Source organism: Oncorhynchus masou, chromosome 2 (genome assembly GCF_036934945.1).
Source record: "Oncorhynchus masou masou isolate Uvic2021 chromosome 2, UVic_Omas_1.1, whole genome shotgun sequence".
Taxonomy (NCBI): domain Eukaryota; kingdom Metazoa; phylum Chordata; class Actinopteri; order Salmoniformes; family Salmonidae; genus Oncorhynchus; species Oncorhynchus masou.
In genome coordinates this window covers 2,966,022-2,981,021 of record NC_088213.1, presented here as the reverse complement: position 1 = coordinate 2,981,021, position 15,000 = coordinate 2,966,022, and the positions used below count along the sequence as shown (strand labels likewise).

The 15,000-nt window shown below is 46.2% G+C and overlaps 1 protein-coding gene across 3 annotated transcripts in view; it reads left to right on the top strand.

Annotated features, from left to right (window-relative positions):
- The window catches only part of LOC135554410 (mucin-2-like), a 16,154-nt gene extending 2,779 nt beyond the window's left edge, over positions 1-13,375 (top strand). The window contains exons 2-4 of one of the 3 annotated variants that reach the window (XM_064986710.1): positions 903-1,025; positions 8,446-8,541; positions 13,247-13,375. In XM_064986710.1, coding sequence (XP_064842782.1) covers positions 903-1,025; positions 8,446-8,541; positions 13,247-13,301 — 274 coding nt within the window. In that variant the 3' untranslated portion in view covers positions 13,302-13,375. Of the gene's footprint in view, positions 1-902; positions 1,026-8,445; positions 8,542-12,309; positions 12,349-13,246 lie in introns of those variants that run through there. The other 2 variants (XM_064986719.1, XM_064986728.1) reach the window with 2 other exon arrangements.
- The last annotated feature ends 1,625 nt before the right edge of the window (positions 13,376-15,000 follow it).

The window sequence follows — 15,000 nt, the reverse complement described above, 5'->3', positions numbered from 1 at the left end:
CTATATAGTGGCACTACTATAGACCAGAGCCCTATTCCCTATATAGTGGTACTACTATAGACCAGAGCCCTATTCCTATATAGTGGTACTACTATAGACCAGAGCCCTATTCCTATATAGTGGTACTACTATAGACCAGAGCCCTATTCCCTATATAGTGGTACTACTATAGACCAGAGCCCTATTCCCTATATAGTGGTACTACTATAGACCAGAGCCCTATTCCCTATATAGTGGTACTACTATAGACCAGAGCCCTATTCCCTATATAGTGGTACTACTATAGACCAGAGCCCTATTCCCTATATAGTGGTACTACTATAGACCAGAGCCCTATTCCCTATATAGTGGTACTACTATAGACCAGAGCCCTATTCCCTATATAGTGGTACTACTATAGACCAGAGCCCTATTCCCTATATAGTGGTACTACTATTGACCAGAGGCCTATTCCCTATATAGTACACTACTTTAGTCCGGGGCCCTATGGCACCCTGTTCCCTATATATATATATATATAGTGCACTACTTTAGGCCAGAGCCCAATGGCACCCTGTTCCCTATATATATATATATATATATAGTGCACTACTATAGACCAGAGCCCTATTCCCTATATAGTGGTACTACTTTAGACCAGAGCCCTATTCCCTATATAGTGGTACTACTTTAGACCAGAGCCCTATTCCCTATATAGTGGTACTACTATAGACCGACCAGAGCCCTATACCCTATATATAGTGCACTACCTTAGACCAGAGCCCTATGGCACCCTGTCCCCTATATTGTGCTCTGGTTTAAAGTAGTGCACTATTTTGGGTGCCATCTGATAAGCAGCCGTCATGAAACCATGGTTGTTACCGCTCTCCTCTCTCTCTCTCCTGTCCTGTCCTGGCCACTAGGGGGCGATCATTCCTCAGTCACCACATGTCCGCCTTGGGGATCAGTAGGAGGTCACGGCTCTTTAACAAGGCTGGTTCCATCTCTGAGGAACCTGCTCCTTCTGCCTCTCGAGCCGCAAGCAGGTCTGACTACACCTCCATCACCCTCTGTCTCGATCTCTCTGGGTCTCTCTCTCTGGGTCTCTCTCTCTCTATCTCTCTGGGTCTCTCTCTCTCGATCTCTCTGGGTCTCTCTCTCTGGGTCTCTCTCTCTGGGTCTCTCTCTCTGGGTCTCTCTCTCTGGGTCTCTCTCTCTCGATCTCTCTGGGTCTCTCTCTCTCTGGGTCTCTCTGGGTCTCTCTCTCTCTGGGTCTCTCTGGGTCTCTCTCTCTCTGGGTCTCTCTGGGTGGGTCTCTCTGGGTCTTTCTCTCTGGGTCTTCCTCTCGATCTCTCTGGGTCTTTCTCTCTCGATCTCTCTGGGTCTTTCTCTCTGGGTCTTTCTCTCTCGATCTCTCTGGGTCTCTGTCTCTCTGGGTCTCTGTCTCTCTGGGTCTCTGTCTCTCTCTGGGTCTCTGTCTCTCTCTGGGTCTCTGTCTCTCTCTGGGTCTCTGTCTCTCTCTGGGTCTCTGTCTCTCTCTGGGTCTCTGTCTCTCTCTGGGTCTCTGTCTCTCTCTGGGTCTCTGTCTCTCTCTGGGTCTCTGTCTCTCTCTGGGTCTCTCTCTCTCTCTGGGTCTCTCTCTCTCTCTGTCTCTCTCTCTGGGTCTCTCTCTCTCTCTGTCTCTCTCTGGGTCTCTCTCTGTCTCTCTGTCTCTCTCTGTCTCTCTCTCTGGATCTCTGGGTCTCTGTCTCTCTCTGGGTCTCTCTCTCTCTCTGTCTCTCTCTGTCTCTCTCTCTCTGTCTCTCTCTGTCTCTCTCTCTCTGTCTCTCTCTGTCTCTCTCTCTGGATCTCTGTCTCTCTCTGTCTCTCTCTGTCTCTCTCTCTGTCTCTCTCTGTCTCTCTCTCTGGATCTCTGTCTCTCTCTCTCTCTGTCTCTCTCTGTCTCTCTCTCTCTCTGTCTCTCTCTGTCTCTCTCTCTGGATCTCTGTCTCTCTGGGTCTCTCATTCATTCACGTACTCACCATCTCATTGACTCACTCATGTTTCTACTGTGGTAAAGTCCATGAGAGCTTCCTGAGAACCTTGGACCACAGAGGTCTGACTAGTGGCAGTGAAAGGAGAGGATCCGTCTTAACTCACTGAAGAGGGCTTGTGCCCTGCTCTCGCCTGGTCTGAGTCCCAAATGGCACTCTGTTCTCTAAATAGTGCACTACTTTTAACCAGAGCCCTATAGGGAATAGAGTGCCATTTGGGATGCAGACCCAGAGAGAGCCATGGTACACGGTCCGGGTTCGAAATGGCACCCTTTTCCCTTTGGGCTCTGGTCTAAAGTAGTGCACTACTAGTGCTCTGCCTCTGGTCTAAAGTAGTGCACTACATAAGGGAATAGGGTGCGATTTGGGACGTAAACCCTGCTCTGTGCTTTAACACAGCTGAAGAAAAGCACTTAGTTCATCCTTTCTCTTAGATGATGTCAGCCTGGACATCAGGTATTCAGGAGAGGACCGGTTCAGTAATGTTGTCTGGTGACGTCAGCCTGGACAACAGGTATTCAGGAGAGGACCGGTTCAGTAATGTTGTCTGGTGATGTCAGCCTGGACAACAGGTATTCAGGAGAGGACCGGTTCAGTAATGTTGTCTGGTGACGTCAGCCTGGACACGAGGTATTCAGGAGAGGACCGGTTCAGTAATGTTGTCTGGTGATGTCAGCCTGGACATCAGGTATTCAGGAGAGGACCGGTTCAGTAATGTTGTCTGGTGACGTCAGCCTGGACAACAGGTATTCAGGAGAGGACCGGTTCAGTAATGTTGTCTGGTGATGTCAGCCTGGACAACAGGTATTCAGGAGAGGACCGGTTCAGTAATGTTGTCTGGTGACGTCAGCCTGGACAACAGGTATTCAGGAGAGGACCGGTTCAGTAATGTTGTCTGGTGACGTCAGCCTGGACAACAGGTATTCAGGAGAGGACCGGTTCAGTAATGTTGTCTGGTGACGTCAGCCTGGACAACCGGTATTCAGGAGAGGACCGGTTCAGAGATGTTGTCTGGTGACGTCAGCCTGGACAACCGGTATTCAGGAGAGGACCGGTTCAGTAATGTTGTCTGGTGACGTCAGCCTGGACAACCGGTATTCAGGAGAGGACCGGTTCAGAGATGTTGTCTGGTGACGTCAGCCTGGACAACAGGTATTCAGGAGAGGACCGGTTCAGTAATGTTGTCTGGTGACGTCAGCCTGGACAACAGGTATTCAGGAGAGGACCGGTTCAGTAATGTTGTCTGGTGATGTCCGCCTGGACAACCGGTATTCAGGAGAGGACCGGTTCAGTAATGTTGTCTGGTGACGTCAGCCTGGACAACAGGTATTCAGGAGAGGACCGGTTCAGTAATGTTGTCTGGTGATGTCAGCCTGGACAACAGGTATTCAGGAGAGGACCGGTTCAGTAATGTTGTCAGCCTGGACACGAGGTATTCAGGAGAGGACCGGTTCAGTAATGTTGTCTGGTGACGTCAGCCTGGACAACCGGTATTCAGGAGAGGACCGGTTCAGAGATGTTGTCTGGTGACGTCAGCCTGGACAACCGGTATTCAGGAGAGGACCGGTTCAGTAATGTTGTCTGGTGACGTCAGCCTGGACAACCGGTATTCAGGAGAGGACCGGTTCAGTAATGTTGTCTGGTGATGTCCGCCTGGACAACAGGTATTCAGGAGAGGACCGGTTCAGTAATGTTGTCTGGTGATGTCCGCCTGGACAACCGGTATTCAGGAGAGGACCGGTTCAGTAATGTTGTCTGGTAGACGTCAGCCTGGACAACAGGTATTCAGGAGAGGACCGGTTCAGTAATGTTGTCTGGTGATGTCAGCCTGGACAACAGGTATTCAGGAGAGGACCGGTTCAGTAATGTTGTCAGCCTGGACACGAGGTATTCAGGAGAGGACCGGTTCAGTAATGTTGTCTGGTGACGTCAGCCTGGACAACAGGTATTCAGGAGAGGACCGGTTCAGTGATGTTGTCTGGTGACGTCAGCCTGGACAACAGGTATTCAGGAGAGGACCGGTTCAGTAATGTTGTCAGCCTGGACACGAGGTATTCAGGAGAGGACCGGTTCAGTAATGTTGTCTGGTGACGTCAGCCTGGACAACAGGTATTCAGGAGAGGACCGGTTCAGTGATGTTGTCTGGTGATGTCAGCCTGGACAACAGGTATTCAGGAGAGGACCGGTTCAGTAATGTTGTCTGGTGACGTCAGCCTGGACAACAGGTATTCAGGAGAGGACCGGTTCAGTAATGTTGTCTGGTGACGTCAGCCTGGACAACAGGTATTCAGGAGAGGACAGATACTAGTTCAGTCACTAGCTAGTTAAACCAATGTCTCTCGATACTAGTTCAGTCACTAGCTAGCTAAACCAATGTCTCTAGATACTAGTTCAGTCACTAGCTAGCTAAACCAATGTCTCTAGATACTAGTTCAGTCACTAGCTAGCTAAACCAATGTCTCTAGATACTAGTTCAGTCACTAGCTAGCTAAACCAATGTCTCTAGAAACTAGTTCAGTCACTAGCTATTTAAACCAGTCTCTAGATACTAGTTCAGTCACTAGCTAGTTAAACCAGTCTCTAGATACTAGTTCAGTCACTAACTAGGTAAACCAGTCTCTAGATACTAGTTCAGTCACTAGCTAGTTAAACCAATGTCTCTAGATACTAGTTCAGTCACTAACTAGCTAAACCAATGTCTCTAGATACTAGTTCAGTCACTAGCTAGCTAAACCAATGTCTCTAGATACTAGTTCAGTCACTAGCTAGTTAAACCAATGTCTCTAAATACTAGTTCAGTCACTAGCTAGTTAAACCGATGTCTGTAGATACTAGTTCAGTCACTAGCTAGTTAAACCAGTCTCTAGATACTAGTTCAGTCACTAACTAGGTAAACCAGTCTCTAGATACTAGTTCAGTCACTAGCTAGTTAAACCAATGTCTCTAGATACTAGTTCAGTCACTAACTAGCTAAACCAATGTCTCTAGATACTAGTTCAGTCACTAGCTAGCTAAACCAATGTCTCTAGATACTAGTTCAGTCACTAGCTAGCTAAACCAATGTCTCCAGATACTAGTTCAGTCACTAGCTAGTTAAACCAGTCTCTAGATACTAGTTCAGTCACTAGCTAGCTAAACCAGTCTCTAGATACTAGTTCAGTCACTAGCTAGCTAAACCAATGTCTCCAGATACTAGTTCAGTCACTAGCTAGTTAAACCAGTCTCTAGATACTAGTTCAGTCACTAGCTAGTTAAACCAGTCTCTAGATACTAGTTCAGTCACTAGCTAGTTAAACCAGTCTCTAGATACTAGTTCAGTCACTAGCTAGTTAAACCAGTCTCTAGATACTAGTTCAGTCACTAGCTAGCTAAACCAATGTCTCTAGATACTAGTTCAGTCACTAGCTAGCTAAACCAGTCTCTAGATACTAGTTCAGTCACTAGCTAGTTAAACCAGTCTCTAGATACTAGTTCAGTCACTAGCTAGTTAAACCAGTCTCTAGATACTAGTTCAGTCACTAGCTAGTTAAACCAGTCTCTAGATACTAGTTCAGTCACTAGCTAGTTAAACCAGTCTCTAGATACTAGTTCAGTCACTAGCTAGTTAAACCAGTCTCTAGATACTAGTTCAGTCACTAGCTAGTTAAACCAGTCTCTAGATACTAGTTCAGTCACTAGCTAGTTAAACCAATGTCTCTAGATACTAGTTCAGTCACTAGCTAGTTAAACCAATGTCTCTAGATACTAGTTCAGTCACTAGCTAGTTAAACCAGTCTCTAGATACTAGTTCAGTCACTAGCTAGTTAAACCAGTCTCTAGATACTAGTTCAGTCACTAGCTAGTTAAACCAGTCTCTAGATACTAGTTCAGTCACTAGCTAGTTAAACCAGTCTCTAGATACTAGTTCAGTCACTAGCTAGTTAAACCAGTCTCTAGATACTAGTTCAGTCACTAGCTAGTTAAACCAATGTCTCTAGATACTAGTTCAGTCACTAGCTAGTTAAACCAATGTCTCTAGATACTAGTTCAGTCACTAGCTAGTTAAACCAGTCTCTAGATACTAGTTCAGTCACTAGCTAGTTAAACCAGTCTCTAGATACTAGTTCAGTCACTAGCTAGTTAAACCAGTCTCTAGATACTAGTTCAGTCACTAGCTAGTTAAACCAGTCTCTAGATACTAGTTCAGTCACTAGCTAGCTAAACCAATGTCTCTAGATACTAGTTCAGTCACTAGCTAGCTAAACCAGTCTCTAGATACTAGTTCAGTCACTAGCTAGTTAAACCAGTCTCTAGATACTAGTTCAGTCACTAGCTAGTTAAACCAGTCTCTAGATACTAGTTCAGTCACTAGCTAATTAAACCAGTCTCTAGATACTAGTTCAGTCACTAGCTAGTTAAACCAGTCTCTAGATACTAGTTCAGTCACTAGCTAGTTAAACCAGTCTCTAGATACTAGTTCAGTCACTAGCTAGTTAAGGACACCCTCCGCTGTGACTGACATCATGTGAGGGCTCACATCCGACACACTGACAACCTGACGCTGCTGGAAAAACAGCTATTCTGTCTCGTAGAAACGATGAGGCACTCACACTCTCTCACACATACACTCACTCTCACACATACACTCACTCTCACACATACACTCACACATACACTCACTCACACTCTCTCACATACACACTCACTCACACTCTCTCACACATACACTCACTCACACTCTCTCACATACACACTCACTCACTCTCTCTCACACATACACTCACTCTCACACATACACACTCACTCTCACACATACACACTCACTCTCTCTCTCTCACACATACACACTCACTCACTCTCTCTCTCACACATACACACTCACACTCTCTCTCACACATACACTCACACTCTCTCTCTCTCACATACACTCACTCACACTCTCTCTCACACATACACTCACTCACACTCTCTCTCACACATACACTCACTCACTCTCTCTCACACATACACTCACTCACACTCTCTCTCACACATACACTCACTCACACTCTCTCTCACACATACACTCACTCACACTCTCTCTCACACATACACTCACTCACTCACTCTCTCACACATACACTCACACTCTCTCTCTCACATACACTCACTCACACTCTCTCTCACACATACACTCACTCTCTCTCTCTCACACATACACTCACTCACTCTCTCACACATACACTCACTCACATACACACACTCACTCACACTCTCTCTCACACATACACTCACTCACACTCTCTCTCACACATACACTCACTCACTCTCTCACACATACACTCACACTCTCTCTCTCACATACACTCACTCACACTCTCTCTCACACATACACTCACTCATACTCTCTCTCACACATACACTCACACTCTCTCTCACACATACACTCACTCTCTCTCTCTCACACATACACTCACTCTCTCTCACTCACTCTCTCTCACACATACACTCACTCACACTCTCTCTCACACATACTCACTCACTTACTCACTCTCTCTCTCACACATACTCACTTACTCACTCTCTCTCACACATACACACTCACTCACTCACTCACTCTCACACATACACTCACTCACTCTCTCTCTCACACATACACTCACTCACTCTCTCTCTCACACATACACTCACTCACTCTCTCTCTCTCACATACACTCACTCACTCTCTCTCTCTCACATACACTCACTCACTCTCTCTCTCACACATACACTCACTCACTCTCTCTCTCACACATACACTCACTCACACTCTCTCTCACACATACTCACTCACTTACTCACACTCTCTCTCACACATACTCACTCACTTACTCACTCTCTCTCTCACACATACTCACTTACTCACTCTCTCTCCTCACACATACTCACTCACTCTCTCTCCACGTCTACACACTCACTCTCTCTCACACATACACTCACACTCTCTCTCTCACACATACACTCACTCCCTCTCTCTCACACATACACTCACTCACACTCTCTCTCACACATACAACTCACTCTCTCTCTCTCACACACTACACTCACTCTCTCTCTCTCAGACTCACTCACTCTCTCACACATACACTCAGGGGGGCACACACTCACTCACTCTCTCTCTCACACATACACTCACTCACTCTCTCTCTCACACTCACTCACTCACTCTCTCACACACTCTCTCTCACTCACTCTCACACATACACTCACTCACACTCTCTCTCACACACACACACACACACACCACACACACACACACACACACACACACACACACACTTTGTCTCTCTCTGCACCCCCTTGTTTTGGAGCCCTGTCTCAGAGGAGTAACAGGAAACACTTTTGTGCGTTGTGACTGCTGTTGACTTGGCAGCCCCTTGATCCTCACTCTCTCCCTCTGTGTGTGTGGGGACAGAGCCCGTCGGCCCGTCCTCAGCCCGTCTCCTACTGACTTGGCTGGCCCTGAGAAGCAACAGCAGCCCCAGATGGTCCCGGAGCAACACGGGAACAAGACGGAGAGGAACACCTTCAGGTGAGGACTGATACTGAACCTCTCAGAGACCAGGGGGGGACAGAGACCGGGGGGGACAGAGACAAGGGGGAGGGGGGCCTGGGGGGGGACAGCAGCCCCAGATGGTCCCGGGCAACACGGGAACAAGACCGGGGGAGAGGAACACCTTCAGGTGACAGGACTGATACAGAACCTCTCAGAGACCAGGGGGGGGGACCGGGGGGAGGGACAGAGACGGGGGCGACAGAGACCGGGGGGGACAGACAGAGCCTGGGGACAGAGACCGGGAGGGGGGGACAGAGACCGGGACGTTTATCAGCGTGTGGGATGGACAGGAGATTATATACCTGCTGAGGGCCACTGTTGTTATGATGAAAGCAGGGGGGGGGGTGGGGGGGGGTATATACCTTCCAGTGTTGTTTCACTAATAATAGTAGCCATCACACATTGTTATAGATAACCTTCACCAGTGTTTGGGAGTGTGGTGACTAGTATATTATTTGAGATGCCTGATGTCCACCATTGAGCTTTAAATCCGCTGCTGTTTTGGATGGACAACCAGCTCACTGACATGAAAACATTTGTTGGTGACTATTTTAAGAGACATCGTCATTGGTCTTCAACCTCCCTTTGTTTCTGCTAGATGTTACACACACTGAGTGTCTAATGGTCATGGTTTGTATCATTGACTCTACATCATCTTTACTGAATTAGCAGTCTTAACTTTCCTCTCTATTCATGTCAGCTTTGTCTCGGACTCTCTCTCCCCTTCTGTATGTTTCTCTCCCTCTTTCCTCTTCTTTTTTTTTCCCTCTCTCTCTTCTCTTCTCTCCTGTCCTCCTCCTTCCCCTCCTCTCCTGTCCCTCCTCCTTCCTTCCCCTCTCTCCTGTCCTCCTCCTTCCCCTCCTTCTCCTGTCCTCCTCCTTCCCCTGTCCTCCTCCCCTTCCCCCTCTCTCCTGTCCTCCCTCCTTCCCCTCTCTCCTGTCCTCCTCCTTCCCCTCTCTCCTGTCCTCCTCCCTTCCCCTCTCTCTCCTGTCCTCCTCCCTCCTTCCCCCTCCTTCTCCTGTCCTCCTCCTTCCTTCCCCCCTCTCTCCCCTGTCCTCCCTCCTTCCCCTCTCTCCTGTCCTCCTCCTTTCCCCTCTCTCCTGTCCTCCTCCTTCCCCTCTCTCCTGTCCTCCTCCTTTCCCCTCTCTCCTGTCTCCTCCTTCCCCTTCTCCCTGTCCTCCTCCTTCCCCTCTCTCCTGTCCTCCTCCTTTCCCCTCTCTCCTGTCCTCCTCCTTCCCCTCTCTCCTGTCCTCCTCCTTCCCCTCTCTCCTGTCCTCCTCCTTCCCCTCTCTCCTGTCCTCCTCCTTTCTCCTCTCCTCCTCCTTCATAATGTCTGGTTGCCATCCTGATCTCTTTCCTTGCTGTTGTGGTTGCCCAAAATTCCTCCCTCCCTCCCTCCCTCTCCTTGTGCAGCTCTGAGCAGGCCAGCCACAGTGCCGTTTGGTGAGTAGCCCTCTGCACGGCCAAAGAATGTGACTTTCTGTGAGGTGCTGTTGTGATTTTAAATCATTATGATAGTTAGTCATTTAAAGGAATGAGAGACAGAGAGAGAGTGGGAACGAGAGGAGGGAAGATGGAGGGAGGAGAGGGGGAGGGATGAAGCATGGATGAGAAGGGAGGGAGGGAGGCGCCACGCTGTTCAGACTTCCTGACAACAACCAACAGATGGACCCGTCAATTCAAATCCCCAATTAGAGACTTCTATTCAGGCCTTATGTAAGAGGGCTGTCACTGGTACGCTAGCTTTATAGCTAAAGAGGTTTACCATATTCTGGTACGTTAGCTTTATAGCTAAAGAGGTTTACCATATTCTGGTACGTTAGCTTTATAGCTAAAGAGGTTTTCCATATTCTGGTACGTTAGCTTTATAGCTAAAGAGGGTTACCATATTCTGGTACTTTAGCTAAAGAGGTTTACCATATTCTGGTACGTTAGCTTTATAGCTAAAGAAGGTTACCATATTCTGGTACGTTAGCTTTATAGCTAAAGAGGTTTACCATATTCTGGTACGTTAGCTTTATAGCTAAAGAGGGTTACTATATTCTGGTACGTTAGCTAAAGAGGTTTACCATATTCTGGTACGTTAGCTTTATAGCTAAATAGGTTTACCATATTCTGGTACGTTAGCTTTATAGCTAAAGAGGTTTACCATATTCTGGTACGTTAGCTTTATAGCTAAAGAGGTTTACTATATTCTGGTACGTTAGCTAAAGAGGTTTACCATATTCTGGTACGTTAGCTTTATAGCTAAAGAGGTTTACTATATTCTGGTACGTTAGCTAAAGAGGTTTACCATATTCTGGTACGTTAGCTTTATAGCTAAAGAGGTTTACTATATTCTGGTACGTTAGCTAAAGAGGTTTACCATATTCTGGTACGTTAGCTGCATAGCTAAAGAGGGTTACCATATTCTGGTACGTTAGCTGCATAGCTAAAGAGGTTTACCATATTCTGGTACTTTAGCTGCATAGCTAAAGAGGGTTACTATATTCTGTCACTGTGTACAGTATCTCAAATCAAATCATTTGTTGTTGTTGTTGTTATTGTTTATGTGACAAATAATTTGATTTGAGATACTGTACACAGTGACAGAATATGGTACCCCTCTTTAGCTGTAAAGCTGAAGCTGAGGCTGAATTATGGTATAACATACAATATAAATGATTGTAACGCCCCATTCTGTTGATGGAACCATATAGGGCAAAAGGTTTAATACGCGGAGCAAGAGTGATTCTGGCAACGGGTGAAACAACAGTGGAAAAATGCTTTGCTACGCTGCTCCAGTTTTCAGCTATTTTCTTTCCCTGGCCTGCCTCTGTTTCTGTTCAGATGTTTAAACCCTCTCTTCTCTTTCCATGGCCTGCCTCTGTTTCTGTTCAGACCCTCTCTTCTCTTTCCCTGGCCTGCCTCTGTTTCTGTTCAAACCCTCTCTTCTCTTTCCATGGCCTGCCTCTGTTTCTGTTCAAACCCTCTCTTCTCTTTCCCTGGCCTGCCTCTGTTTCTGTTCAGACCCTCTCTTCTCTTTCCCTGGCCTGCCTCGGTTTCTGTTCAGACCCTCTCTTCTCTTTCCATGGCCTGCCTCTGTTTCTGTTCAGATCCTCTCTTCTCTTTCCCTGGCCTGCCTCTGTTTCTGTTCAGACGTTTAAACCCTCTCTTCTCTTTTAAAGCTGAACTATGTCACCTTTTGGCTTACCTGACCAAATTTCACATAGCAATATGAGTTATAGATCTGTCATTCTCATTGAAAGTCTAAGAAGTGTCTGATATGTTCTATTCGTGCTATTTTTTTTCTGCTTCCCATTCTTCGGTTTCGTTTTTTGTGTCTTTTTTACTTTCGTTTTTGTACACCAGCTTCAAACAGCTGAAAATACAATATTTTTGGGGTTATTGAAAGTATATTTCACAGCAGTTTAGATGGTACAAGGACTGTACTGTAGAGGTTTAAACTAATGTTATCTCCCAGCCCAGAGGACGGTACTGTGAGGTTTAAACTAATGTTATCTCCCAGCCCAGCGGACTGTACTGTAGAGGTTTAAACTAATGTTATCTCCCAGCCCAGAGGACGGTACTGTAGAGGTTTAAACTAATGTTATCTCCCCCAGCCCAGAGGACGGTACTGTAGAGGTTTAAACTAATGTTATCTCCCCAGCCCAGCGGACTGTACTGTAGAGGTTTAAACTAATGTTATCTCCCCAGCCCAGCGGACGGTACTGTAGAGAGTTTAAACTAATGTTATCTCCCCAGCCCAGAGGACTGTACTGTAGAGGTTTAAACTAATGTTATCTCCCCAGCCCAGAGGACGGTACTGTAGGGTTTAAACTAATGTTATCTCCCCAGCCAGAGACGGTACTGTAGAGGTTTTAAACTAATGTTATCTCCCCAGCCCAGAGGACTGTACTGTTGAAGGTTTAAACTAATGTTATCTCCCCAGCCCAGCGGACTGTACTGTAGAGGTTTAAACTAATGTTATCTCCCCAGCCCAGAGGACAGTACTGTGAGGTTTAAACTAATGTTATCCCAGCCCAGCGGACTGTACTGTAGAGAGGTTTAAACTAATGTTATCTCCCCAGCCCAGAGGGCCAGGTACTGTGGGGTTTAAATAAAAATGTTATCTCCCCAGCCCAGCGGACGGTACTGTAGAGGTTTAAGCTAATGTTATCTCCCCAGCCCAGAGGACTGTACTGTAGAGGTTTAAACTAATGTTATCTCCCCAGCCCAGAGGACTGTACTGTGGGTTTAAACTAATGTTATCTCCCCAGCCCAGAGGACTGTACTGTAGAGAGTTTAAACTAATGTTATCTCCCCAGCCCAGAGGACGGTACTGTAGAGGTTTAAACTAATGTTATCTCCCCTGACCCAGAAGGATTGTACTGTAGAGGTTTAAACTAATGTTATCTCCCAGCCCAGAGGACGGTACTGTAGAGGTTTAAACTAATGTTATCTCCCCAGCCCAGAGGACTGTACTGTAGAGTTTAAACTAATGTTGTCTCCCCAGCCCAGCGGACTGTACTGTAGAGGTTTAAACTAATGTTATCTCCCCAGCCCAGAGGACTGTACTGTAGAGGTTTAAATAATGTTATCTCCCAGCCCAGAGGACGGTACTGTAGAGGTTTAAACTAATGTTATCTCCCCAGCCCAGAGGACTGTACTGTAGAGGTTTAAACTAATGTTATCTCCCCAGCCCAGAGGACTGTAATGTTGATATGGACAAGCCCGTCCTCAGGAAGTTTCAGTAAGTACGGTTATGGAGCGTTATGTTGCATGATGGGAGGTGGCCGACCTGCTTTGGAGCCTGCTGCTTTCTGGGAGATGGGGGTCCTGTGTGTTAAATGGCACCCTATTCCCTATATAATTGGTACTCACTATAGACCAGAGCCCCTCTTCTACTATAATTGGTACTACTATAGACCAGAACACTATTCCCTATATGGTGGTATACTATGAACCAGAGCCCTATTCCCTATATAGTGGTACTACTATAGACCAGAAACCCTATTCCCTATATAGTGGTACTACTATAGACCAGGCCCTATTCCCTATATAGTGGTACTACTATGAATGACCCTATTCCCTATATAGTGGTACTACTATAGACCAAGCCCTATTCCCTATATAGTGGTACTACTATAGACCAGAGCCCTATTCCCTATATAGTGGTACTACTTTAGACCAGAGCCCTATTCCCTATATAGTGGTACTACTTTAGACCAGAGCCCTATTCCCTATATAGTACACTACTATAGACCAGAGCCCTATTCCCTATATAGTGGTACTACTATAGACCAGAGCCCTATTCCCTATATAATGGTATTATTATAGACCAGAGCCCTATTCCCTATATATTGTTACTACTATAGACCAGAGCCCTATTCCCTATATATTGTTACTACTATAGACCAGAGCCCTATTCCCTATATAGTGTTACTACTATAGACCAGAGCCCTATTCCCTATATAGTGGTACTACTATAGACCAGAGCCCTATTCCTATATAGTGGTACTACTATAGACCAGAGCCCTATTCCCTATATAGTGGTACTACTATAGACCAGAGCCCTATTCCCTATATAGTGGTACTACTACAGACCAGAGCCCTATTCCCTATATAGTGGTACTACTATAGACCAGAGCCCTATTCCCTATATAGTGGTACTACTATAGACCAGAGCCCTATTCCCTATATAGTGGTACTACTATAGACCAGAGCCCTACTCCCTATATAGTGGTACTACTATAGACCAGAAACCTATTCCCTATATAGTGGTACTACTATAGACCAGAGCCCTATTCCCTATAGTGGTACCACTATGAATGAAACCCTCTCTATATACTGGTACTACTATAGACCAGAGCCCTACTCCCTATATAGTGGTACTACTATAGACCAGAGCCTATTCCCTATGTAGTGGTACTACTATAGACCAGAGCCCTATTACCTATATAGTGGTACTACTATAGACCAAATACTATTCCTATATAGTGGTACTACTATAGACCAGAGCCCTATTCCCTATATGGTAGTGCTACTATAGACCAGAGCCAATAGGGTGCCAATTGAGACGAAGCCTGGGTGTAATGGTGTGTTGGCGTCCATTTTGAAATGGTGTTTTGATATTAACGGTGTGGTGTGGGGTCTGCGGTTTATGATTTAATTAAAGTCGGGTTCAACCAATCAATTTAACAGGGTTTTAATCATGAACATTGATTGACAGGTTTAAGACACAGACGGAGCAGAATGAAGCTAAAGGGAAACGTCATGCTCAACATGCTAGAGTAGCTAATGCTAATCCCAGAACACCATTTTCCACCACCATGCTAGAGTAGCTAATGCTAATCCCAGAACACCATTTCCCAGTACCATGCTAGAGTAGCTAATGCTAATCCCGGAACACCATTTTCCACCTCTAGCATGGTGTTCCTGGATTGGCATTAGCTA